Source organism: Sebastes fasciatus, chromosome 14 (assembly GCF_043250625.1).
Source record: "Sebastes fasciatus isolate fSebFas1 chromosome 14, fSebFas1.pri, whole genome shotgun sequence".
Taxonomy (NCBI): domain Eukaryota; kingdom Metazoa; phylum Chordata; class Actinopteri; order Perciformes; family Sebastidae; genus Sebastes; species Sebastes fasciatus.
Genome location: NC_133808.1, coordinates 21,692,953 through 21,720,936, shown reverse-complemented (window position 1 = coordinate 21,720,936; position 27,984 = coordinate 21,692,953). Strand labels below are relative to the sequence as shown.

The window sequence follows — 27,984 nt, the reverse complement described above, 5'->3', positions numbered from 1 at the left end:
AGCCAGCACATATACACTTAATCGTTTGGCATTGGCAATCTTGGCACAAATACACACCCACACATTGAAAGCCTGATGACAGAGCAGTGTGAAGAAGTGACAACTGCCATTGGAGTGACTGATGCTTTTGTTTTGTGGCAGAAAAGTTTTTATTTAAAAGAAAAAAAAAGATGAGTGTGTGCAACACATTTATTTTAGTGTTGTCAAAAACAAAATTCTTCCAGGTTGAGAAAAGTGTTTTGTGTTGTTGCAGGTCAAGTTGCATCATTTACTAATCATCTGAAATTAGATGCAGAAGTCAAGTAACTAGAAAATATAGTTTGCCAAAGTTTTGTATTATTCTCCATTGTTTCGTAACAGTTTACGGTAAAAACTTTTCATGTGGCTTCAAGTAAATTATACTATGAAATAAGGAGAGTGGGAGAGATAAAGGTGTGTTTGAGGGCTGGATCTGATGCCTGAATGAAGTTATACTCTACTAATTTTGTCCTGGAGTCTTTTTCCATTGACATCATTTCTCATTTGTTGAACCGTCTAGTTAATATGTCACATTTAATGATCTATAATTTACTGTTGGAATTGTTGAATGAACTGGCAACTGCTGTGATTAGTGATTTTCCATTTGGTGTCTCTGAGCCATTAACAAAGCCTGTCAGTGTCTGCTGTAATGGCTGACAAACAACAATCTGAGATGGACATATGAGATAATTTACTACAATGTATATCAGTTTCATTAACCTCTGACATTATTTATATAGCTCATTACATTTATATATTTGATCAATAATATACTTATGGTTGTATGAGAAGACCAAATATTTTTTTTTTGCAGTTTCTAATAGTTTACCTTTTTGATTGTTCCATTATCTAATTGTATACTCTAAATATATGTTTTAAAAACTCATTTTTTACTTTGTATATGTATTTTTTTCTGTCTGTAAAACTTAAGAATATTTTTTAAGAGTCCTCCTACACCTGCTATGAAACTTGAACTTTACATCTGGCGCTATCAACAGGTCAAAGTGGTGACTTACCGTGATGTCGTGAATGTTTTGTGCAAATTTTAACAGGCTTAACTAAGATTGTGAACATGGTCAATGTTGGCATTTAGCTCAAACAACCACTGTTCCTAAGTACAACATCACCGAGCTGCTAGCATGGCAGTAGATCCTTAGTCTTGTCAACTTATTGCATATACCTGTAAAAAAATTTACAAAATAACTGCATCAAAGCAAGTTTATAAAATTGTACTTATAAAAAACAACTAAGAAGTCATTTGAAATTGCTCCATACTCTTTGAATCCTGATAGTCCAATCCAGAGTCTCAAACAAACTTCCTTTAATCAGATATCAGCAAAGATAAACTGTAATAAATATGATTTTGTACTTTATTAGTCAGATATTACATACAAATACAAACACCAAGCCATTTTTGCCATACATCTTTATTAATGTATATATTATGTACAATAATAAGTTATATATACAGTTATACTTTGGTTCTGTGATGAGTTGTGTGTGTTTCGACACGTTCTACTATACTGTATGTGCTACTGAGGTAAGTAATCCATGTTTGGCTTCTGTATATCATCCTATCAGCATGGTCCATCCTTGGGTCCATTTAATTTCAATTCAATCCACCAATTAGATTATTTACAAAAGTATAAAACATAAAAATAATTGCTTAAACCTGTTTTGAATTGGATTTGATGAGGACAACCATGCACTAAGAAGGCAGTATATTTAAATGTGAGCTTGACAGGAGATATTAAAGAAAAAAAATTGGAATACATGCTTGATAAACATGCACATTAATTAATTTAAAGTACCGGAGTCCAGCCCCAGATTGCATTGTAAAATATGAACAAAAAAGCATTAGAAAAGGAACTTGATGTGTTTGATTTTGTGCAGAGCGGTCATGGGACGTTATGCTGACAAAATCAGACTTCAGATAAAGATCAGTCCTATTCCCAAAAAATGAGATCAAAGTAAGTCTTGGCATTGCTTGTTAAAGTTGGACTTTGGAACTTCCTGCTGAGTTTTGAAGCTTAACCGCTAGAGAAAGCAGGATGATGACCTGTAGCATCTTACCTGTTAACATCATCACTATTAATGGAGCAAAGATGAGCATTTATGTGACGCTCCTCACAAAGTTTAACTTGCTTATCGGAGCCAGCCTCATTCTTTGAACATACAACACTTAACCGGCTTCAGCTGCTTTTTCAGAGGTGGACAACCCGCACAACTGCATATTGTTCTCATTTGCCATATTGGTCCCATAGGGGAGAGGGGAGCTTAAATCCTGTCTGAGCATGACTGAGCCGACCACAAGAGCTGAGTAAGGTCAGACGTTTGTGGGACAACCGTAGCGCTGCTTCAACCACGACCGGCTGCATTCTTGCGCCATTCACAGTGCAGCAACCCCGGGGGCAGTTAGTTATGCCTCTGCCATGGCATCTCTCTTTTTTAATGCAGGGTTTTTACAGCTTTTCCACTGGGCTTTCAGTGGTTAAGTGGCCCTAAATGCTTAATTGGGTGCTGGAAATCACAGGCACTTTGCACCCGCTCTGTAAACCACAACACTTCAGCCTATTAGGGGCCCGGGGAGCCACACGCCAAATAATTAGGGCTGGCGGCAGCACTAGACCGCAGCATTGGGGTAAAAGGGGAATAAGGAGGGAGAGGAAGAATTATGAGGGAGGGGGTCACAGACTGGGGTCACTGCTGAGGAAGTAGTTGCTCTAAGAGAGTGTGATGGTCTGTCTGTTAAAGTTGGAGAAAGCGGATTTGCAAATGATTGGTTGAACTCTTCTGTAAACTATCTGTTTTCGATCACACTTCACACATTTGGTAATCAATTGATAGAGCTGGGTTGGTATTTTAAAGGAAACATCATCACAGAATCAACCTGAAAATTGACATAAAACCAGTTTTAAGCATTTAGTTAAAAATATCAACATAATGTCTTTATAAAAAATACTGTTCTGTAATGTTGACTACAATTGTGTATATCAGTAAGAGACACGGGGCTGTCCCAAAATGCCCAAATTTCTCAAGCAAAGTTTACCAGATGGAAGCTGATCTGAGCGATGTTTTAGCGTTTCCAGTTTATAGCATAATGATTGCTTTTTAAAAAGGGAGCTCTTATCTGTTGTCTTTCCTGTATGATGAAAGCACAGCCAAAGGCACAGTTACAGTATGAATGTTAACTGATGCTGCGGTCAAACCAGGTCGCTTTCTTTATGCGGACACAAACATCTAGTTACATCAGCTCCGGGATTAACCCGAAGATTTTGGCCCCGATCAGAAGGTTCAGTGAGAGGACAACTAAGAAGGCACCCTCATTACTCCTACTTATAATGCAGTGTGCCTCCAAGAAAGGCACTTAATTGGCACTTATTTCCATCAGCACACCATTGCCTCTTTTTGTATTATTTTTTTTTAAACTGCATACACAATGTTTTATCAAAACTTTAGAAAAACACTGCAAAAGCTGTGATTGAGTTGCATCCAGCGCAGTTAATCCAGCTTTTGTTTTGGTAAAATTCTTTAGGATTTGAGAAAGACAAAAGTCTAATAAAATAGAAACTAGTTCTGATTATTTCATTCTTCCAAAGGAGAAAAATATCTGAACTAGAAAACTAGAGAATAATCTTAATATTTGGTCTGATTTTTGTCTTTCTCAAACTCTAGCACTTTAGAAAGACAGAACATTAAGGCCATACAAAGTATTTCAGATTAGCTTCTTGACAGAGAAAATAGGAAAGAAAGGATTGTGCACGGGGAGGTCCACTGACATTCTTCATGTGATGGGGGTAAGGTGTATACTGTATATGTGCTGTCCTCTTCGTCAGAGCAGTATCTGTCCCTACATACATGTATACTGTAAGGCATCCGAGTCTCTGCTCCAACACATAGTTAGACGCTGGCGCAGCGTTGGGATGGAGATGGGCATGGGGATGTACAGACCAGCTGGCTGTGAAAACTGCTGTTGCCCTGTCGTCCGGCAGCTGCCGCCATCTCACCGCTGCCCAGCACGTCTGAGCAGAGTGACTCCACCGCGTCAAGCCTTTCTATCTGCACCAGGCGGGTCAGGAGATCGGGGATGCTGTAGCCCGCCGTGCTCACTCTCTCGAAGAGCTGAAGGCCGTCGCTCATGCCACCGATCTCGTCGCGCTTTAGCCCGAAGCTCTCGGCGAGGTGCCTCCATGTCTTCACCACGGCCGCCTCGCTGCTGTAGGAGGAGCTCAGCATGCGGCTGGTCTTCTCCAGACAGTCGAAAGGAAGCTCTGTGGGGCTCAGGCCTGGAGAAGGACATGAGTGTTAGAAATGAGTATTGAGTGTATATGAGTATATAACTTTTCCTCTCGTGTACATTTTTTGTCCAATACTTTGGTTTATGACTGAATACTTACAAACCTCTGCTGCACTTTTTGCGTAGGGCTAATTATCAAATGTTGCATGCTAACACACTAATCTAAAGTCTGAATTTTGTTTACTTGTGTAAAAAATATGCCTGCGGAGTGAGGTAATGACTTCTTTCTGGGGCAGTTTCACTTCCTAAAGCAATTTTCTTGAAAATAACAGTCAATATCATTTCTCACTTCAACACAGTCCATACAGAGAGTTCATCTTCAGTAGAAAGAAGTAAAATGCCCCCACAGTGTTGGCAGAGATCAATTCTTGATTACAAGGCTTGGTAAGATGGATTTCCATCTGTGTAAGAGACTTACCCTCTGTCACATTGCAGGCTCTGGCATACAGATCCAGGATCTTTTTCCTTCGACTCTGTAACATCTGCGGAGTTAAAAACAGCCCTTTGTGATTTCCAGATGAAACTGAACTGAAGATCTGTTCACAATCATATCTTTTACTCTAGTAACATCTTTAAAAGCTCCATCTTCCTACCCCGGGGGTTTTATTGTTGTTGTTGATTCCGTTCACACTGCTGATGTGGTTGGGGCTGGCGATATGGTTGACATTGCCGATGTGGTTGGGACTCAGGATGTTATTGGCCTGTCCAGCTGCAATGGTGGGGGCCCCGTTGCAGGCTCGTTCCCGCTCCAAGAGGCCCAGAGAGAGAAGGCAGAGGTCGGGCTTGTTTCCCAGATTGACGAGGCACGGGTTCAGGTTGTTGGTCTCGGCCGATCCTTGCTTGTCAGACGCCGCCTCCTCGTCGCTGTCAATGCTACGGCTCAACAGCTGCTCGTTCTCTGATGATGCATCATTTTCACTGCGCACACAAACACACATATTTGAAAAGATTTATATGTGCACAAAGTCATTGGTATCCCATAAAACACTTAAAATGTGTATGGTCGCCTGCTAGTGATTAGGCCTAGCTCCTAGACATTACCTAATTATATCCTGTTTGTTTAATCTGTACAAAACGGAAGCGTAAAAACAACAAATTGTGGTTTTACAGCAGGGGACTGTTGCTGGACTATTTCTTGAAAGGATTTCTTGATCTCTAGCGGTGCTGGTAGGCGGGTATTATTATCTTTGGATAATACCTGCCTTCCTGATGGCTGTAGCTTACATTTGCTGTACAAACAAAATAAAAAAGCAAATGATTATTTCCTAACATATACGATAATACGATAATACTTTATTGTCAGACAGGTCTGAAATTTGTTTTGCATCACAGCAGCTCTGTTTGCAACATCACAGAAAGGACAAAGACAATAAACAAGGATACAAACATTTAAACATTACAATCACAGAAGACGATATTCAGGGCCCTTTAACGCACATTTGATCTGGGATTAGGCTCCATATTTAGTTTAAGGATTGACTGATGTACAAAAGAGTGCTTCAGTCTAACCTTATTAAATTGTGGAACCCTGTATCTCCGATTTGATGGTAACAATTCATATTCACTGTTCAAAACATGGTTGGGGTCAGAGACGATGTTGTTAGCCAGCCTTAAGATGTTATTATGATAGGCTGTTTTAAGAGTTTCTCAAGGGGTTGACCTACAATCTTTGAGCAGATTTTCATTTGGTGAAGCAGTTTTGACTTTAATGTAGTGGACAAATTCTTGTACCATGTTGTATAACAATACTGCAGGACACTCATAATCACAGAAGTAAAAAACAAAAGAAGAATTTGTTTACTCGCCCCAAAAGACCTGAGGCGGCGGAGAAAGTAAGTTCTTTGTTTTGTCTTTTTACAGACAAATTCAATGTGGTCTTTCCAAGATAACAGATGATCAATCATTACTCCCAAATATTTATATGAAAATACCTGCTGGATTTTTTCGTTATGAATAACAATAGGAATGAGAATCAGATGGTGAACCAAATACAATTTCTTCCGTTTTCTTTGTGTTAATCTTAAGAGATATCAGACTATTCCTTTAAACAAAGTAAAACTATTATACCATCACAAAGAACCCATTACAAGACTGTCCTCAATATACAAGAAAGATAATTTGTCGAAGGTTACTTGTTAGTATCACACTTCCCTGTTGCAGTAAAATGTGGTCCAGCTTCTGACAAAAAAAAAATATGTTTTTCAATGGATAAACTACAAGAACACTCAGTTGCCAGGTTACCTAGCTAAAGCTAAAGCAGTCTAATACAATAAGTCCTATCTTCATGAAGGTTATAAAGTTCTGTTTTGTCCACCCCATTTATATCAATGAGGGTAGGCTACACATTAGAAATATCTATAATGCAATACAATTCAACAGTAAACAGCCTCAAAAGAGTAAAATAAACACCTCTATAAAACAGCTCCATCAAAAACTGAATATTATAGCCTTCATGAAGGTAGGGTTTTTTGCAGATTTGATGTATTAAACTACATTGGTTTTCGCTACAGTAGGTGAGAGGTTTTTTTTATATTCTTTTGAATGTCCCTCCCCTTACACTCTACTGATTTGCACTCTGATATATCCATGCATATGTACTAATTATGGTTCTATAAATAACTGCAGGTGCAGAATACACAGTTTTTCTGTCATACTTCATAATGAAATGGTGACAGATAATACAGGATGACTTGTGTCTTTGCAAACTTAACAGGACCTTTTGTCCAATGAAAATGAACTGGAGAAGAATGCTGTTGTTGTTGCCATAGCTGCTGATGTTTCTAAGCCCTCCCTGTGATTGACTGAAATAGCCCTGCATTTTAAAATATGATACCATGTAATATCATTTGATTACCCGGCCTCTTCCTCCCTATGCCTGCTCTGGATTTTCTCCCGAAAGCACCTTGTTGACAGAGATGCTCACAGAATGCCATTGTTTCGCAGTCCCACGCTCTTTTCATGAACGCGCACACAAAATGGCATTGTTTCCCAGACATCTAACACCCACTCTGGCAGCTAAAGCAGTGAGTTAGCACATCCTCTGGCATGCTGCTATACCACACTGTTTACAGCTATTGATGCTGAGGTGTGTGTGTGTGTGTGTGTGTGTGTGTGTGTGTGTGTGTGTGTGTGTGTGTGTGTGTGTGTGTGTGTGTGTGTGTGTGTGTGTGTGTGTGTGTGTGTGTGTGTGTGTGTGTGTGTGTGTGTGTGTGTGTGTGTGTGTGTGTCCCTTCCATATATTGGAACAGCGTATCAATCTAAGCATGTTCACTACGGGCATTGTAACATTTGAGCACAATGGCTCACTGTAGATTTGTGTGCAATATGCTATCATGTATTCCCACACTTCCCTCTGCGCACTAGTCACTAGCACCTATAAAGCAGCATTGTCTGCACATGAAGGATGAGATACGCAGGGAAACGAAGGTGAGAAAACTGTTGTTCTTTGTTGTCTGCCAGGGTGTGCTTTCACCTGGTGGTGGTTTTAGGGCGAAGAATAAATACCCCTATCTGTGTCGACAACTACCCCCTCTGTCCTGCTCAGTGTGTGCAAGGCTTCAGGACTCATGTATGCTACCTCACCCCACCCCACAAAACCACTTCTCTGCCTGCTCCAAGCCACATAATGGCTCTCTACTTCATAAAAAAAACTCAACCGAATTTGCTTTTTACATACCTTACACACACACACATACATTTACGTAGCTACAGCACAAAAGAGGCCAGCAGCAACGACACTACTACTGCAGTGACTTGTTCTGTGGTGGCTTAATTACGGGCAGATGCTGAAAAAAATTATAACTTCTTTCTGTTGTGTAAAGCCTCTGAGACGCCACATACAAATGCAAACACACACATATACTCATAATGCATACTCACGATAAGAACACAGTGGTGAATATAAAGTCTACTGTATATTTCACATACACAGTCATGACAGACACATGATGAATAAGCACAAAATGATGAATAAATATACACAGTTATTGTAGACACACATACCCTAAGGTTAATATATTCAGTGTACTAAACATAGAAGCCGTTCTGCCTTGTTTTGGTGAGTAAATCCCTTTCAAACCTCAGTAGATATACAAAAACATGGCTGGTGGTCAAGCTAGAGAGGAAAACATTATTCTGATTTGTTGACCCTTGTCTTGCCTAGTCCAACTCCATCATTTCAAGGCTAGTAAAAATGATTCTCTAACCTCAACCATCACCTTTAACAACATGCCCTCATGGTAATCAATAAAGGTTCCATTGGGAAGCTTGTTTTTCATCCTTATGTTTCAGCATTGCTGAGTTTAGAACATGCTTGATGTCCGTTTGTCTGCTCTTGCTTTGTTCAACCTAAGAGTAGCGGTGTGGCGAAGTTGTTTGTAAATCAGATATGTCTCTCACCTTTTCACCGTCTTCTGAGGAGGAGCTTTTAGTTTGTCAAACTCATCTTTCTCTGAGTAGATCACCACATTGTCTGAGAGAAAAGGAGATAATATAGAGGTTTAGGTGTGTGTTTCTTTCTCACAAATACAGAATACAGAAAAGTCAGTAGTAATAACACTGCAAATATACTAACATCTCAAAGGATGTTGGTCTAACACATGTGATTTTGTATATGAAAAGACTGACACATTATTAGGGCTGACCCGAATGCTTCAAAGCTTCAACCACTGCCATGGTAATCGACCTCCAAATCAGTATTTGAATGCTTCGGTTTTTGTTTTTATATAAGTATGTAATAATAAAGTATAAATCCCAAAATAAGACATGAAATAAGGAATGATTATTCATCATTCATTGAATAACAGAAGAATGGCAAAATTGAATTTCCCAAATGTTATTTTTTCTTTCAATAGATACATATTCTCACTTTAACTGTTAGTGAATGTACACATCTCAATTTGGTACATGTAATAAACCAGACATACCAAAACATCTCACAAGTGCGACGAAAGTCACACTCCTAAAGTTTATACATTTATCGAAATACAAGTGGTGCGTGGCAGGTTATAGTACAGTAATGCAAAATGAAAGATCTGAAATTCAGAAAAGATCTCAAATCTGATTTTGTGCTCTTGTCTTTTATCGCAAAGTAAGACCGGATTACATTTTTGAATAGATGTTGGCATGACTTGAAGTTCACTAAAGAGAACAGATTCCTGAGGCTAAACGGATGTATACCTCGAATGGAGTAACTGCAGGCAGAGTGATGTATAAAATGATTATGGTGACTATTATGTTAAATTACACTTACATCATGGATACTGATGGGGATAGACAGCGTAATGAGTGAATACCTAAGTGGAACAAATACTGTGTGTGTGTGTGTGTAAGAGAAAGAGAGAGTGTGTGCGATTTTAAGCATCTGTGTCTTTCATCTCACAGCCTTATTAACTCAGTGTCTACATGAGTGACAGCTAGCTCCGGTAGAGCTCCGAGCAATGGGCTTCTCTCCCAAATACACATTGCAGTCACTCTCTCTCACACACATACACGCACACACACACAGAAAACAGTAAGTAACAATGCAGGCATTAATTTTTTTGTCATACTATAACTACTTCATCGTGTTTTTTTAGCCATTACATTATTAAGTCCGCAACCTCATTGTACCACATAATGTGTCTGTGGCCGCAGATACAGTATGAGTGTGCGTTTATGTGGGTGTGTGAGTGTGTGTGTGTTCGCATCCACACCACATGTACGTGGTTAGGCAGTCAGTCTGGGAGTGAAATTGAACAGAGCATCATTGTCAGGAGAAATGGCGCCTAAAGCAACGTATGGTTTTAGCTTTGGAAGCTTCACATTCCACCATGATGTACTCATCATACTGCAGATCTGTCAGAACACACACACACTTGCATTTGCATACATTATGCTACAAATCATAAATATGCTCATACTGGACTGACACGCAGAGTCAACACCATTAACATTTAGATGTGATTCGGTTTGTTTGATTACATATTTGATGTAGACTTAATCAGTGTTGCATTAGTCGTTGCAGGGCAGATCTTAACATGAAGTGAGAGTTCAAGTGTTCCATAATTCATATCTGCATGCCGCTCCAGAGACTCTTCTGCCTGGCAAAAGTACAATTATGACGGAAACTTGTTTTTTTTCCAGTGTGAAATTGTTGCAAAAGAATATGCAATTTACAGCTCCAATAAGAAATATATCAGCTGAGCCCAGAGCACTACAGGAAAGTATTGGATTATACTTTTGCAGATATAAACTCATCCACAGATAACATACAGTGTTTGGGCTTAACGAATAAGCCAGACATACAGTCACAGGATTGAGTAAAATTACAGTGTTGCTCTAATCACTGCTGGGTGGTATCTGTTCATGCCTCAACTGACTGTTAAGTAAATTGTGTGCTGTGTCACTGTGACTATTTGGGATTCATTTCATAGTTGTTAAAGCTGAGGGTGGAAAAAAAACTAATTATAGTTTGTTTTGTTACTATAATTATGGCTTTGTGCGTCTTTGTGCTGTGCGGAGTATATTTTTTAGTAGATCGAGTTTAAACTGCGTCTGCTATTTATTGAGTATATATTTTCTAGGCCCTGTTTTAGGAACTGCGCAATGCGCAAAAGAAGTTTATGGAAACTTGGAAGTTTGTGACTGTTGGCCTGTTTATTTTTACAGATATGAAAACACTGAGCATGTTGGAGAGGACAGAACAGATGGTCTGCGCATAAACAGTAGATTAATTGTTGTACGTTCATGCTTTACTTGGTTTCTGCAGTTTTTCTTTTGACTTTATGAATCATAAAAGAAATATCTCACAGTATTTACTCCCTATGATCTCAGTAACGTAACTATACAGCAACTACTTTTATTCTCAAGGACTGTTGGCTTTTATTGATCACCCTTGCTTAAGAATAATAATACAAAAAAAAAAATGTGTCTAATAATTGTCATGGGTCCTCTTAAGGATGAAATTCAAGTTATTGGTAGTATTGGAGTATTACATTGAGGTGTTTTTGCATCTCAATATAATCACTTGTTTTCAGAAACCTGAATCAAAGCTTGTATCCCGATGGCCATGCGTATGGACAAAAATGTGGATAATGTTAGAATCATGTATACAAGGATATAAATAACAAGATTACTTGTGTTTCATGTAAACATCATATCCGGTATACAATCAAAACCAGAATAAGGCTCATAACCGGGAACTAAGTGTGCATGTAAACAAGACTCCCACTCATGAGGCCAGAATACAGATGGGAGCTAAGTCAGTTCGTGAGAGACACCAAACAAGAAATCATTAATAAGCTTAAATGCTGCGTGACCTCGTTAATTATTAAATATGTGTGTGTGTATGTTGTCTCACCAGGGACATCTTTCTTGTCTTCCTGTTTGTTGGTCTGAGCTTCCACTGCCTTCACAACTTGTCCAGAACAACATGCTGCAGACACACACACATGAGGAACGTTACACACAAATGCCAACCTTTAACATGAGATTGTCTGTATGTGTGTGTGTGTGTGGGTGGGTGGGGGTGTCTTACCCTGGCCACTCGGTTTGGCCTTCAGGATGTAAAACATGATGATGAGGACGATGGCGATGGCCATGATGAAAATGGTTGACATGGCGATAATGAGAGCCGTTGCTAGGTGACCTTGTCCGGTGGAATCTGAAACATGGAGGCATTGATGTAAAGCAGTGTTAATGATTTGTGGGTGTGTGGGTGAAAGAGAGACATCAACAAACAAACAAAGGAAGGTTATAGATAGATGGAGCTTGTCAGTATATTTCTGTTTGTGTATTTGTGTATATACCTTTATGTGGATGAGGGAACACAGTAGTGCTGCCAGGGTCAATTATAGGTTTTTCTCTCTGCACGCCCGTTGACATGCCTGTGAAACACACGCAGACACATACTTTCAATACTTGTTCATTAATTGTGGATTAGTGAAAATATTTTTTGTTCTGTTGTTTGCCCTTAAATCCATTTCAAACAAACCCATAGCTATCACCGGGCTAACACACACACACAATTTTGATTAAAGGAATTGGTTGACATTTTGGGAAATATGCTTATTCACTTTCCTGCCAGGAGTAAGATGAGAAGATCAATATCACTCTCTGTCTCAGGCTGATCACTGAAATTTGTGTATATCCCACAAAATCAATTTGTGTGTAATTCACATAATCGTGAACCAGGAAATATAAATAGTGGCGAACGCCACGTAGGGAGGAGGTCGAGGAGGATGGGTGAGTCAAAAAATACCGGACTTTCACCCAGGAGACTGGCGATCGTGTCCTGTGTGAAACCGGAAGTCAACGTTGATTTGTTTGTCACATAGGTTAACGCCACTTCCAGAGTTATTTTAAGCCAAACCACGATCTTTTCCTAAACCTAACCTAAGTAGTTTTCTTGCCTAAACCTAAGGAAGTTGTTAACTGTGAAGACGGAAGTTTATTTTGAAAAGACTGTATGCATGTAACCAGCTGAAATTGACAGGTGTTGCTGGACATTCGTGGGAAAACGAACGAAAAAGGAGGAATAACTTTTTCGTAACATATCATACGAACCATTGTATGAGGATACATTGTCTGTCTGAAGTACGGATTAAACAAACAAGATATAACATGTAAATCACTGAGCTTTAGAGGTGCTCGTAGGCAGATTTTGTTACTTTAGGACAGAGCCAGGCAAGCTGCTTCCCCGTTTCCAGTCTTTGTGCTAAATTAAGCTAACCGGCTGCTATATATTTACCATACACACATTAAAGTTCTATCAATCTTCCCATTTAAATCTCCGCAAAAAGGTAAATAAGCATATTTCCCAAAATGCCAAACTATTCCTTTAAAGTTGGATGAATGATGCACCACTTTCTTCCAGAGATGACACAATTTTACAGCTTGGTTGAAGGTGAAAGCACCAGAAGTACTGTCCAGCTCGAACATTAATTTTGTCACTGGCAGGGGCGACATGCCATCTGTCACTGCTAATGGCATGTTAGCTTTGGCCTTGCATTTTATGACTTTTTTCACCCCCCAATAGTGTTCCATGACATCATTTTGCAATGGACGAAGCTCTTTGTCCAAATTTCTTTCTTTCTCTCTGTTCACCACTTCCTCCCCCCCCCACCCTCCTTCTTCCCCTCTGTCTCTTTTTCTGGATTATTCATCGACTGTTTTTCCTCTTTCCTAATGGAGCTGTAAAGTCCTGGCAGCTCATAAATCAGCTCTTTTAATCAGTCTTTTATTTCACCGAGTCGATACACTGTAGACCTCTTTGGCATGTGCCCTGCTGCTTCCCGTGGTCTCAGAGCCTCATGTCATCACACACACACACACACAAGCACACACACATCAGTGCCCTGTGGCTGCAGACATTAACTCGGGGTATGTGTTTACACTCTGGATAAGGATATGAGCCCGAACTGGAATTTTGTTTAGCGTCTTGCGGTTTTCGTCTCTTGATCATGTCTCACAGGCTGAACTCACACTGCAAAATGATAATTCTGCAGGGCAATCTGAGTACTTAAATCCAAACAAACTGAGAGGAGCAGAATTACAAATCAAAGTATTTTTGTTTGAGGTAAGAATTGTGAGCAGGGATGAAGTGAAGGTTAGCGTCTGATAAGTGCGGAAATGTGATATGCAGCCACGTGTGTCTGGTGTCACCGTAGGTACGTAGAGGAAAAAGAAGATTCGGAATGTGTTCTTACACTTAGTAAAGTTTATATCTGTTGATAGTGAGTTAAGTATTTATATGTGTTGATGCCCGCTTGGAAAAGGGCAGTAAAAGTCAATAAAAATCAAAAGATGAGGGTGGAAATTGAGGGACAGACTGCCTGCCAAAGAGTAGCATCGGCGCAAGCAGTAACACGCTAATCATCATCGTTCTTTCTCATACCCACTGAAGTTTTAATTATCACACACACAGAGCGAGGCAGGAGCCAGGGTAATTTACAGATTACATGGCGAGTGTCAGCCTGTCTTCACCCTGAGCAAATAGAACTCCCAGCTTCCAGCTCCTTTTTTTATTTACTGTTGGGAGTGCATTATTTTTATGTTCTCTATCATCTAAAGAGGGTTTAATTAAAATGTACCACAGACTGACTTAATACATAAGAAGAAATGGAGAATGCTCTCTGTGATTTTATCTTTTAACCAGACTAATCAATCTTATCTCAGAAAACCATACTGCTTTTACAGCTTGCTTTGAAGAACTTTAAGTTCTAATTGTTTTCATGTTTCTTATTATCTATTTTGCATCTCATCATTGATTGATATAACACCACAGCAATTACACCTTCACCCAGACCATTAAGGGCTATAAATCGTCAGGTTATTCTTGTGAGACATCCCTTTTCACATGAGAAGTTGTGCATTTTTTTAAACAAATAGGACTGGGTAGTAAGTAGGACTGTTCTCGACCAAAGAAATTCCTAGTCTACTAACACTCATACGATTTTGTTGACTTATCGATTAGTTGATTCGATCTGTAAAACTGAGTTTCTCCACAAAGAATCACATAAATGCAGCACTTTAAATCTTTTTTTTATCAGAAATGTGCTCATAAGTTTCTTAGAAATAAGCCATTCAGCATGAAAAAAACATAAAAAACGATTAATCAACTAAAGAAATCTTAGTCGGCTGAGACCAAAACGATCATTAGTTGACAAATCGACTAAGGGGGCAGCTTTAGTAGTAAGTAAGCACTAGTATCCCCAAAAAATATCTCAATATATGGTTAAAATCTTAAAATTAATTGTTCGACCTTTGGGGAAATGTGCTTATTTGCTTTCTTTAGATGAGAATTAGTTAAGACTATTGATACTACTCTCATGTCTGAGAGTGGTATCAATCTTCTCATCTAACTCTCAGTATGGAGTAAGTGCAATTCCCCAAATGTCCAGCTATTCTTTTCAAACAAGAAACCTGAATGTTGTATATTGTATATGAAATATGTCAGCACAAAAATACTGCAATCCCCAAATAAGTTTGAATCTGAATACAAGTTAAAATGACTTGCCACACAAGTTGTGTTTAATCATTCTATGTCTTAGTTGCACTTCTTCACAGCATCATTCAATCAATCATTTCCATGCCTGGGAGAAATAATCAAGGAGCTGTTGAAAAGCAAGTGTTTATTCATACACACACGCACGCACACGCACGCACCCACACACACACACACACACTGCTCCTATTTCACACCCTCTTCTCTGCAGGCCCGGGCTGCTTTTTGGGGTTTTCGTCTTTCAAAACACACTCATTAAATATGACACAATAACAATACCATTCATTTCCGGCCTCTTCAATTATGCTCAAAGGGGGTTTTGAGCAATTATGTGCCCATAAATATCATTCCCATAGGAGTATGTATCTGTGGGTGTACAAAAACACTGTGGAGATCTCGTCGACATTCCCTCCTTTTTGGATCAATGTGATCCATTTGTCACATGTGGACAAACCCACAGAGGGCACAGCAGGATGGTGTGAATATACGCCTCCAGCTTTGCAATAAATACTCATTTTGACAAGTGTAGAAAATTACTTAAAATGGGAAATGACATTGGATGTCTTGAAAGACTATTAATCTCACTGCCGCTGAAAGATTATTTTCAATTATTGTGACAAAGATTAAATTATGAGACAGATTTTCCAACTAAATGGTTTAATAATATGGAAATTTTTTTGGCCGTGAAGACCGTTTCTACAGTATGTAATTATATTGTAATTGATTGAGGTCTAATCTCCTTCTCATTTTCATGGTGTTTTTTAACAATATCTGCGCCTTTTTCATCTTTAAAAGAGGACACAAGAGGACAATTAATTACAGTTTACATTTATCTTTCTCTCTTTTCCAGAGTGACCCAAAAACATTTATATGTTTCAGACTAACTAACTTCATAACATAGATGTAGTAGTTCAAATACATGAAAGGCAGATGGCAGGAGGATAAATGAAACTTTGCTGTGCATGATGAATACTAAGAAAGGATAATTCCTTTTAAAATCGATGACCTAAAAGTTATTAAATGAAAAATACTGTATGATAAAGTATAATTCTGAAACATAATTTCAATAATGTATTCTGATAAAACACAAAGACTGGGTTGTAACCCTTTTTGCTTTCTGCAGCTTTATGAAGTGCAGCATCAAACTGCTTACATACTGTATCATATTATATATCCTATGGTTGCAATATTCCTGTATGCGTTACCACCACAGTCAAATCTGCAAAATATATTAAAGTTATTTTGTGCTTGACTGCCACTTGACAACATTCACGCTCTGTGTTGCAAGTGTGAGGAAACGTTTATGAACTGCGGAGGCTGATAGTGAATGGGAAACGGAAAACTGAAAACAACCTCTGGTAAATATTATCGTCCAAAGATGTGGTCGCAGCAACAGTTGGCGCCATGCATGCGCACACACACACGCACACACAGATGCATGTACACACAGTGTCAGGTATGCAGGGTAATCAGTGAGGTTATGGATAAGCGGCCAAACACCCCTCTGGAGCCAGAAAAGCAGAGATGCAGGAAGGGGAGGTCCGGTTGTTGAACTCCTTTGAGTCCATCAGCGAGGCCCGCCGACAGGGGAGGACAGTGACCAGAGGGTCTGGGAGAACTCACCACAACCTCTGACCTCCGATTGTTCCCTCAAACTAAATCCAGGCTTTCCACATCTGTTTTTACACAGCATGTCCCCTTTTATTTCCTTTCATTTAGAAAGAAAACTTTAATGTTTGGTAGCTTTGAATCCAGCGGAAACCAGGTCCGTGTTTGGACGAAAAAGCTGTGAAGATGAATGTTGAAAAAGAAAACAGGGGAATTCATAGTTGAAAAGAGAATAAAAGGTTGTTGGGACGAAAGGTTGGAAGTGAGCGGAAGGAAGGGGAGGGAGAAATTAAACTGCAAAGAGGTTGGTCTTACATTCTTTGGTGTTGCGTGGTGCATTCTGGCAGGAGTGGCAAACCATCCCATAGAGGTTCCTGGGTCTGTTTTCCAGCATGTAATACCTGGGAGACATAAAATACATCGGTATAAACCAGCAACTTGGTAGATTATACTGTATAAATAAGCTACACTAGACCTGGTTAGGCTTTCTGGAGAAAAATTAGCTGAAGGAAAGGAGCATTTGCAGGAACATTTTAAGATAAAAAAAACAATTAAAGCACGTCTGCGAGCACGGCAGGTGTGTAATACGGTATGGGGCCTCCCTACCTTCTAGACATACTGTACCTACACGGTGCATAAGTATGGGGAAGCAGCTGAGGTGAAAAGTTTGCCTCGGTGAAGAAATGTACATAATTGATGCCCTAAAGGCACTAAAGATGGCTTGGTACATATTATGGCCCTGAGTCATGAAGCGTCTATTAGAGGAAAGGCGAGAGGGAGTCGAGTCTGTGAATGACTGGTGGTGGTATTAAATCATTTAGGCTTGAGTACATGAGCAGAATTTTTATGAGTATGAACATAATGTATGCAGCGTGCAGGTAATTAACTGATGCCTTCATATATCTGGATATAGTCAGAGAAACTGGTTCAATCTTGTGCTCCTGGACACTGGTCATTAGTTGAGGGAGCATCTGATTTGTTTGCTGGTGATTGATTTATGATCTCTACCATTAGACATTAGTCACTCGATTTTAACTACAAATAACTGCACGATTACAAATTTAGCAGATGTTAACCGTTCATGAAGATGAGCAAAAATCATCATTTATCTAATTTATAGTTAATAAATTATTTATTTAACACTTTATGCAAATGTTCCGCAGAATATTAACTCAGATTTTTTTATTATTCAAAAAAAAAAAAATTTTAAATGGTAAAATTATATACAGAAGGTCTGCTTAACACTTGTTAATGTTTTATATACCTTAGTCTAAAGGGGTATTAAATTAAACCCTTACAAAAGACTTAGCAAACTATTTAGAGGTTGGATAGCAAAAGTGTACAAGCTGCAACACAGTGAATTACACATATATTACATTACACATTACCTCTCAATTAGTTAAAGCAAAACATTATTGTAACAAAAAAACAAGAAGAATTTAGGTCATATTTGAACTATTATTATAAGTATTAATGAATCAATAACACATAGATGTTTCTTCATGAGCCCTTAAAAATATTACATATGCAATACTGATTGAATATTTAAGAAATTTTGCAAAAGAAAAACTGTTCTGGACTTAGAGAGACAGTGAAGTAGCCTACTATTGCGTATTATGAAGACATTTTTGATAGATTATAGATAATAAAGTATTAATTAAATTCACATGAACTCATTGCTCAATGATGGCTTGTAAACAGTAATTCTTTAAAGCGCTACTGAAGTTGTTTCCAGGGAAACAGGTAGATAAAAATCTCTATCATAACAAACTCCTCATTTTCCTCCAGGTCTTTTTCTCTGCAGACTTTAACTGAACTTTATTGCTACTGTTCAGGCCTGTTCTGTTCTGCATCGAACAGGTATGGACTCTGCGAACTGCAGCGTAGAACACCCATACATACAGTACAGCGCATACAGTACAGACGCAGACATAGACATGACCAAACTCAGTGTTCCTGAGCAAAAGCAAAAACATCCTGTGAAAGGAGACTCAGAGCCAAGAAAAGTAGAAGTCAGCAGGACAACATCCAGGCTGATGACAGGAGGAGGAGAATCGTGAATCTCTCATATTAATGCCAGTTCCTCCAAGACTTAATAATTAAATACTGCCCACAATCAATCATAGTTATTAGATGAAATATGATCCAGAAAAATATTTAAAATGTTTTCATTTAGCAAACATTTATGCGTAAAATATATCACAGCGGGAGATCCAAAACAGCCATTTAAATGCTGTAAGAAAGACAAAGTTTGGTCTTGACAAAGCACGTCAATGTGCAGAGAGGCAGAAGGAGGGGGAGAGATGGATGATGGGAAGGAAGAGAGGGGAAGAGAATACGAAGGTCTGGTAACGTTTAAACGTCCCTTATTGACTTCATATTTGTGAGTGACAGGGGGTTTCATCCGCAGCTGTCATGTGCAAATAAAGAAGTTTAGGATTTAGAGTGGGTTTGCTCCCAAAGGGAGGCAGCGTATTAAAATGAAGACAACAGGGTGGTCCATTCATGACAACTCATACTGTACATGTGGCAAGATTTGAATAGTCTGAATAATACAGTACTATAACAGTGCATCTCTGTTTGTGTACGTACAGTATATATTCAGTGTAGTATAGTCCACTGTTTATGTATGCATGCCTTTAAAGGTACCCTGTGGAGTTTTCCAGCACTATTGGTGCTACAGAGCAACTTTTATGAGTGTCTCCCTGTTTTGTTTGTTCCTGTGCACACACATAAGGATGCAAGTGCATGCACACGCACGCAAGTGATTCAATACAGATTCTTGCCAATGCAGTTTTCATGATATTCCAGCGATCTACAGGATGCAGGAATGTGCCAAGAAATGTAGCAGTGCACCAGGACAAGGCAGGGAAGAAGAAGACTATTAGCAAGTAAACATGGATGTAAACAATGCGAGTTTAAAATGGCTTTGCAATGGTTTTATGAGGAAGGAAATGCATTCAATACCATTTTCTTAGTAAATCTAGCCCTGTATATTAACAGAAACTTTGATTAGGGCACCTTTAAGCAAGGCATTGAGCCTGCAAGCTGCTTCAGTGGATCCTCTGTTTCAATTGTGTAGTAAATCCCTGCTGCCTTTTTGTTTTTAAGTTGAATCTTGTAAACGTGTGTGTGTGTTTGTGTTGTTTACCCTTGTAAACAGGGTCCGCACTCTGCATCGCTGTCCGGAGTTCCCGCTACGCGAACAGTGGCTTTGTAGAGGGCGTCACAGTCTTTATGCCGTCTGCAGATCTCGTACTTCCCTTTGGAATATTTCCCCTGTGGGCACGGCACACAGGCAAAGTCCTCATCCTTCACACCGTAGCCACAGGTCTGCAAAACACACACACATTCATACATTAGGTTAGTATTTCTCTCCGACAGTAAATTAGATATAACTTTAAATGAACTCAACACCCTTCGGATCATTAAGATGATTCACAACTGTGCTGTGGACACACACAAAAAAACAACACCCCACACACTCACATCTGTTTCTATCCATGTCCTTAACCAATCTGGCATTACTGTTTTGAGATGACAAAAGAGAAATCCGATTGCCACAGAGGTTTGAGTGTGTGTGGGTGTGTGTGTAGAGCTTTCCATGCCTGGTAGTGTTTAAGATGACCAACTCATCATGCTGTCATCCAGCATCGATCCCCTCCCATCTCTGCATGGTAATTCCTCACAGTGGGGAGGCCGAACAACAGACCACACACACACACACACACACACACACACACACACACACACACACACACACACACACACACACACACACACACACACACACACACACACATACAGACACACACAAAAACATACTCTCTTTTGCTTCCCTCTCTTTCATCTTGCGTTTCCCTCTTACTTTCATCTGTCTATTCAAACAAGCCTATGCCTCTTAGCTTTGGGCTACAGCAGACGGACTCTCAGAGAAATTTAATATTCCTTCCCTTCTCTTTGACGTCCGTAAGTCTCCGTGTGATTGTTTGATATAAAACTTTTCCGAGCTATCGGCAGGATCTTGCCGCTTTTGGTTAAAGCTCACTTTGGATCTTTTTTATAACATAGGATTGCCATGGCTCTGCTTCTGTTTGTTCTCCAAAAGCTGCTCCGTTTGAAAGCTTCTTTCCTTTCAAAACAAATTTGTCGCCTCTTTGAATCTTATGTAACATAAATCTAGGAGGAAGGGAAGAGGATAGAAACTAGAAGTGACAACAAGCAGGGAATATTCTGTCTTTTTTGCCTTTATTTTGAAAGTTGACAGTGAAGGGAAGGAAGGGAAATGGGGGGGTGATGACATGCAACAAAATGTTCCAGGCAAACTGAGCCGGGGAAGTTGTGGTGCATGTTATGCATCTGAAAACCGCTGGGCCACAAGGTCCCCCCCGCAGAGAGCATATCTTCAATGTCAAGCAGCTTTCACACACCATGCAAGCTGAAACTTCGATGCCCAATTCTTTAATGTGTCCTCACCCGGCCTCAATAAAAATTAGGAAATTTAAGTCTGTCCCCAGTGTTTATGTTCATATAAACTACATCATGCACAATCTGGATACAAGATGCACTTTAAACGTGTCCTCGGATGTCTTGTGTGATGTCTGTCTGTGCGTAAGTGTGTACTTTCTGAAGTCTCTGTTGTGAGGAGGAACCCTGTGGTTATCCCATGATTAAAAGGGTGTCACGAAACACACACACACACACACTGAGCCCACAAAGCTGAGGGGAAGAAAATAACACATGAATTACAGACTGTGGCACCCAGAAGATCAGACAGGCAGGAGAAAGTGCAAAGGGGGCTCTCATCTCACTGATTGAACTTTTTTCTTCTCTCATGTTTCTGTCGCTCAGAAATGGCCAAATTATTCTTTTTGACAGAGCTCGATGCTTATCAGACTGAGCTTCTCGCTGCCATCTCTGTCTCTGTTATTTTACAAGCTCTAACGTGGCACATTGTTGAGGATGCTTACTGGAGGCACATGGTCGCTTAGTGAACACAAGGCAGGAAGTAGTGAAGCAGGAAAGGAAGTTAAAACCAAACACAGTTGGAGCAATCATGATTTGTATGCATGTTAGCTTATTGAGAGACAAGGACAGAAGAAAGGATGGAAGGAAAGAAGAGTGTTGTGATTATTCCCAATTTAATGAAAGATGAAACAACAGAGTTCAGTTTGTTGCTTTGTTTTAAGCCATGTTAGAATGACAATTTTGGTCAGATTGACGGTCGGTACCTCAATATCTACCAGATGAATTGCAAGATGTACTGACTTTGGATATCACCCAACTTTTTCCTATAGCACATGAGGATGGCATTTGATGATTTGAGTGAAATGTCTCAAAAACTATTGGATGGATTGCCATGAAATTTAACGATGTCCCCGTTAGGATGAACTGTAATAACCTTGATGATCCCTTCATTTTTCATTTAGCACCATCATCAGGTAGTATTTTGAATCTGTCCAATACCTTGCTTTATGAACAAATACCTGCAAAACTAATGACAGTCCCAGCAGCCTCACCTGTACTCTGTTTAGTGCTAGCAGTGGGTAGCATGCTAAAAGGCTGACCCAAGATAGTGACCATAGTAAACACTAGACCAGCTAAACATCAGCACGGAGGAAACGTTAGCTGAAAGCCATACTGTGCCAATAAGTACAGCCTCAGAGAGCTGCTAACATGGCTGTAAACTCTTGGTCTTGTTATTGAGGTTTCATAAAATCTTCGGAAATTCATGTGATTCATTGTGGTTGGAAAAACTGTATGCCTATCGGTATAATTTAACATCTTTAGTTTACTAATGTTAGAGCTATTATTGAACTTTTGAAATTTAACTTTCAAGAACCATAACCGTAGCAAACTGGTTAGATAAATTGGAGTGTTTAGGATCTCTAATTTAACCAGTGTAACACTGCATTTATAGAGCCAAGAAAGTCTGCACTCTGCAGCATCATTAAATCAGCACATGACCATATAAAAGGAAAAGTACTGAAATCAAGACAATACTGCTGCCCCCGAATAAATGACAGAGGCTATAATTCATCCTGTTCACCCTTGAGTGCGGCTGTCTCTCTCAAGAGGGTGTGGCACCCCGGGGTGCCAACTGAAGCGCTTACCTTCGCTCTGTTTTCTTTGGCTGTCGGCAGACTGACTGACGCAGACTGAAGCTCTGTGTGACTACTGCAAGTCATTCACTGTAATGCATGCCTTCACATTGAAGTCAATGGGAGCAATAAAGCATAAAACATTGTTCATTTGAATTTAGGCCCTCTTCACTGTGCAGCTATGTGTGCACTTCTGTGTGTGTGTGTGTTTGTAAGTGTGTGTGTGTGTGTGTGTGTGTGTGTGTGTGTGTGTGTGTGTGTGTTGTGGGTGGTCTGAACAAAAATGACACACAGGGTCATAAAGTGAGTTTTTATGCTATTTATCAATTTTGGATGATTACAATTTGATGTTGAATTGATACTTTATCCGCCTCCCAACGGCTGATTCTAAAATGTACTCAAAAAGTATGAAAAAGCAACTTATTTAGAGACAAACCAATGGTTTCAATGCATGTGTGAGTGTGTGTCTCACCATCTGTGGCTCTTGTCCTGGCTGACACTGAGGGCAGGCCTGGCAAGTGTTACTGGTCTGATTGAAGAATTCGTACTCTCCACATTGGGAATACTCCGCACTAGCAAACATACAACACACCTGCAGGGACAGAATGAGAGACAGAGGGGAGGACAGACAGGGGGAGACGGGAGACAGAGACAGACATCATTAATCCTCTCAAACGTTTTCTGCATATGAACTGTAGAAAAAATACTTGTACATTCATTTATTTTTGTAATAAGCATTGCTCTGCAAAGGAATTTAAACACATTATCATGGATACTAAAACTTGAACTTGAATTGATTCATACATGTGGGAAGTTGGATCAAAAATGATTCACACTGCAATAGCAGCAGAGATAATGACTTCATTGGGTGATGGCTGATTTATTCAGTTAAATCAACTGGCAAAGAATCAACATCATCATTTTAATTGTCAAACGCAAAGAAAGCAAAACATCTTATCCCGACTTCATCATCTGCGTTCCTCAGATTAGTGGATCATTGTTAGCTGTGTGTGCACGTGTGTGAGTATGAGAGAGTTTGCACAATACCAGTGTGTGCTTGTGTGTGTGGCATTGTGTCATTTTAGCTCACTGTAATAAGTAGCAGCTGGTATTTATAGCTTTACTAGCACACTTTGTTCTTTTCATAACAAACTAACTGACTTTTAAAAATCATCTGCAGTCCAGAAAATGATGTAGGCCAAGCAAATGAGTGCATGACTAAATCTCTCCATCCTCTCTCTGTTGTTTTAATAACATCTCCCTTTGTTTTCTCTTCCTCATAACCATCTCATGACAGCAGACACAAGACACTGTTTGGCTAAATATACAAATGTAAACTGCCTGTGTGTATGTGTAACAAGGGTTTGTATGGAGCCCAATCATCTCAGGCCAAGTAAACTGTTCTTAATTTATACCAGATTCAAAATGAACTGACCTTTACCTCACACACCCGATGTACAGTTAGTCCAAATCGACACGGTGAAAGCAAAACAATTTGTTTGTCAGCGTGTCGCACATTTATCGCTCACTGTGGGTATTTAGCAAGCATTGTGTGCATTGGCTCTCTCTGACGATTTGTGCAACCATGCACTGAGCAGCACTCTGTTTGGCTCTGAAGAAACTGCAATAATGATCTTCTCCACATTTTCCCACAGCTGGAAAAACAACAACTTTCTGTCACACCAATATTCTCCTCAGGGCAATTATGCGCAACCAGCTATCCCACAATGCTTTGGGAGGATATTTAGTCAGATGCTTTGTGCACATTCACAAAGCATCCGGCGAGTTCTTATTGTTATTCCTCACAGTTCAATTTATACTACGATTTGGCAGGAAGGCTGTTGTAAACAACATGGAGTGTTTATTGAGACCAGTGGTGGAGGAAGTATTCAGATCCTAATACCACACTGTGAAAATACTCCATTACCTTTGCTTGATTTTCTTTTCTTTTGTTTTTCTCCTTATGTTGAAGGGAGGTCCGTTATATAAGCCACTGGCTTCTTGAACTCTCCTGTCAACATTTCTTGTTATTTTTATCTGGATTTTATGAAGTTTAATGTGTGTGCAAAGAATAATAAACATAAAAACATTTAAAAGTCCACTACTGAACATGCTTTTTAAGTGAAAGCATATAAAGTATTATTAGGAAAATGTACTTAAAGTATCAAAAGTAAAATAACTTGTTTGTTGAGATGGATCTATTTTATCTATTTTATATTGGGCTGCAACTAGGGCTGTCACAATATCAGATTTTCACTACATGATTATCGTGGCCAAAAGAATTCACGATAACAATATTATCACAATATCTATAGAAATATATTTGAAAAATAAATAATAATGCTCTCAGTCAAATTCATATTTAACTTTGTTTATTGTGCATTTTGTCTCTTTTTCTGGCAAATGAATTACAATCAAAATACGAATGTAGGAAGGTGGAGAGAAAATGTAACCATATAAAATTATCTAAGAACTGCTGGATTATTTACATGATATTATCATATGTGTATTATTAACATGGTATCAATATTTCATTCTTAAATATCATGGCTATCATCAATATGGGTACAGTATATTGCAAGACCCCTAGCTGCAACAAAAGTTTATTTTCATTGTGGATTAATCTGCTGATTATGTTTGTGATTGATTCATTAATTGTTTGTCAGCCCAAACCTCAAAATGAATCAGTTGTAAAATCAGTTGTGGCTGAATTTTCTGATAATTGACTATTAATTGTCAGTTAATCAGTTAAGGTTAATGACATACTGTTAGGTAGTTAAATATTTAAATATTTTACTATACATCATATTTTAAAAGTCCTCCTATGTTTTCTACATATCATCTTAGTTTGTAAAGTAACTATTATTTGTAGCTGTCAGATAAATGTAGTGCGGTATAAAGGACAATATTCCTCTCTAAAAGGTAATGGAGTAGAAATAGAAAGACTTAAGTGCAGTACTTGAGTAAATGTACTTAGTTACTTTCCGCCACTGACCGACCTCCTTTCACACATCGATACCTGTATATGAGTGTTGTCTCTGTATGTGATATTGTACACTATGACACTACCAGCGTACTTCTCAGTCAGTCAATTGTCATTGTTCTACATTTTCCCCACAAATATAGTCTATGTGCAGTAAGTGCTTTTAGAATTAGTAGTAATACATTTCTAATGCCACTACTTGGTTGCATAGTATATTGACACCACTGACTGAATCCAAATATCTCCTCCTTGTTGACTTAGTGCTCCAGTGTCAGTCTGCATGCACACATATAGTGATGAGATGAAAACAGAGGAGAGAGGGAGGGTAAGGTGGAGGACTCCGAGCCTGTCGGGAACTCTGCCAGTGGGTTTCAACATCAAAACAGGCAGAGAATCTCCAGATTCCCGGTCGGATTATAAAGATATCTGCTCTCTGAAAAACTCTGAGGTTGACTAATTGGTACAAGTGCTGTAAAGTTGTGCAAGCTGCTGGCACATAAAAGCACAAGTCTGGATGCCCCAGTGCCAAGTGTGGAATCGATTGTGGCTATGATCCATGCCAATGGACTAATAAGAGTTTCTGAGGATACCAGAAATATGATGATGGTCTTGGAGTTATGCTGCTGCTTGACAGTATTTTAGAGAGGGCAAGGAGAAGAAAAAGGGAAGGCGGATGTGAAGCAGAGTAAGACTATAAAAAAACAAAGAGAGGAAGAGTGGAGTGAAAGTAGGGAAATGGAGGAGGAAAAGAGGGAGGACCATGGAGGAGAAATAAAGTCAAAGGAAACATGAAATTAGTTTGAGATTAGAACTGAATGAAGAAAATAAATGTTGGATAAGGAATTAAGAAGAATTAAAGGAGGTTGGACAGGGGAAATTAAAGAGGAGGAGACAGGAAACAATGGCAAAGAATAAAAACTTACCAATAAAGAGGACAGAAAGACGGACTTCTTCTGACCTCTCCTCTCTGACATTTTTGCGTCTTCTTCCTGGAGAACAGAGAGAAAGACAAAGAGAAATGATGATCCATTGTAATGCAATCATTTTCTGCGATCAGCCTTCTGCACCAAACTTACTAAACAGCAAAGTCATGAATCTATTTGCATTCCTGCCAACAGTAGTGCTGTCAGTTGGCACATTGTGTGTGTGCGTGTATGTGTGGCCCAGATGAGTTCACTGTCCCGTTACCATCACGTCATCGCCCATAAACATGTATTAGCAACAGAACAGCCTGTGGCATTCCTCTTGCTCATAACTGCAAGCACACATCACCGTTGGCTAACCTCTGCTTCAATAAAGGATGGTGATATCACTTAATAATTAATCTGCCTATTTCTCTGTTATGTCTCTCTCGGCTCTTGCTCTCGTTTTTTTGTCAAAACTCCAAACTTAGTTGAAACGCCAGTAAAAACAGCTTGCAAGTCTGGTTTCACACCAGCTAGCAACTCTATTTCAGCTCCAAAATGAGGTTAAGTTAAAAAACAAATAGGAAATGGTAGTAATATTGAGGTGGATGTTGGGTAAATAACAGTCATTATGAGATTGTGTGTTTGTTTTCTTACTTGTGAAATGATGGCGGGTGTTTGGATGTGCTTTATAGCAGCAACACTTCATAAATTCTGTGTGCATTTCTCTAAGTAAAGCATAAATTATGGTATATTTGTGTGTTTGTGAGTCCATTTGCCTGCTTGTGGTGATGTGCAATGCTTGTTTATTTCTTTGTACATCTGCAAGATTGTGCCTGCGATTGTATTTACTGTGTGTTTGTCCTGGGTTGGCTTGCACTGACTGTGGAGCATCTGTGTGTGTGCTTGTGCAAGTGTGTAAATAATGTCGTCACTGTAATTGAAAGGATATGCTGGCTGGGGTCCTCTGTAAAGAATCACCCCTTAAGCCACAGTTGAGTACAAACAATGAGCCCAGAATCACTCGACAGCTCAGAACGATTTACAAACAAATAAGAAAAAATAATCAGATCCCACAGAGTGCTAAA

The 27,984-nt window shown here is 39.2% G+C and overlaps 1 protein-coding gene across 1 annotated transcript in view; it reads right to left on the bottom strand.

The window, feature by feature from the left end:
- Positions 1–1,429: 1,429 nt before the first annotated feature.
- Positions 1,430–27,984, bottom strand: part of edar (ectodysplasin A receptor) — a 37,891-nt gene continuing 11,336 nt past the window's right edge. Inside the window, exons 2-12 of the mRNA XM_074659666.1 lie at positions 26,915–26,980; positions 23,481–23,600; positions 20,059–20,240; positions 17,223–17,308; positions 12,103–12,180; positions 11,832–11,957; positions 11,655–11,729; positions 8,714–8,786; positions 4,909–5,233; positions 4,734–4,797; positions 1,430–4,304 (exon numbers count right to left, since the gene is read on the bottom strand). Of these exons, the coding sequence (XP_074515767.1) occupies positions 3,919–4,304; positions 4,734–4,797; positions 4,909–5,233; positions 8,714–8,786; positions 11,655–11,729; positions 11,832–11,957; positions 12,103–12,180; positions 17,223–17,308; positions 20,059–20,240; positions 23,481–23,600; positions 26,915–26,965 (1,566 nt within the window). The 5' untranslated portion in view covers positions 26,966–26,980 and the 3' untranslated portion in view covers positions 1,430–3,918. The remainder of the gene's footprint in view (positions 4,305–4,733; positions 4,798–4,908; positions 5,234–8,713; positions 8,787–11,654; positions 11,730–11,831; positions 11,958–12,102; positions 12,181–17,222; positions 17,309–20,058; positions 20,241–23,480; positions 23,601–26,914; positions 26,981–27,984) is intronic.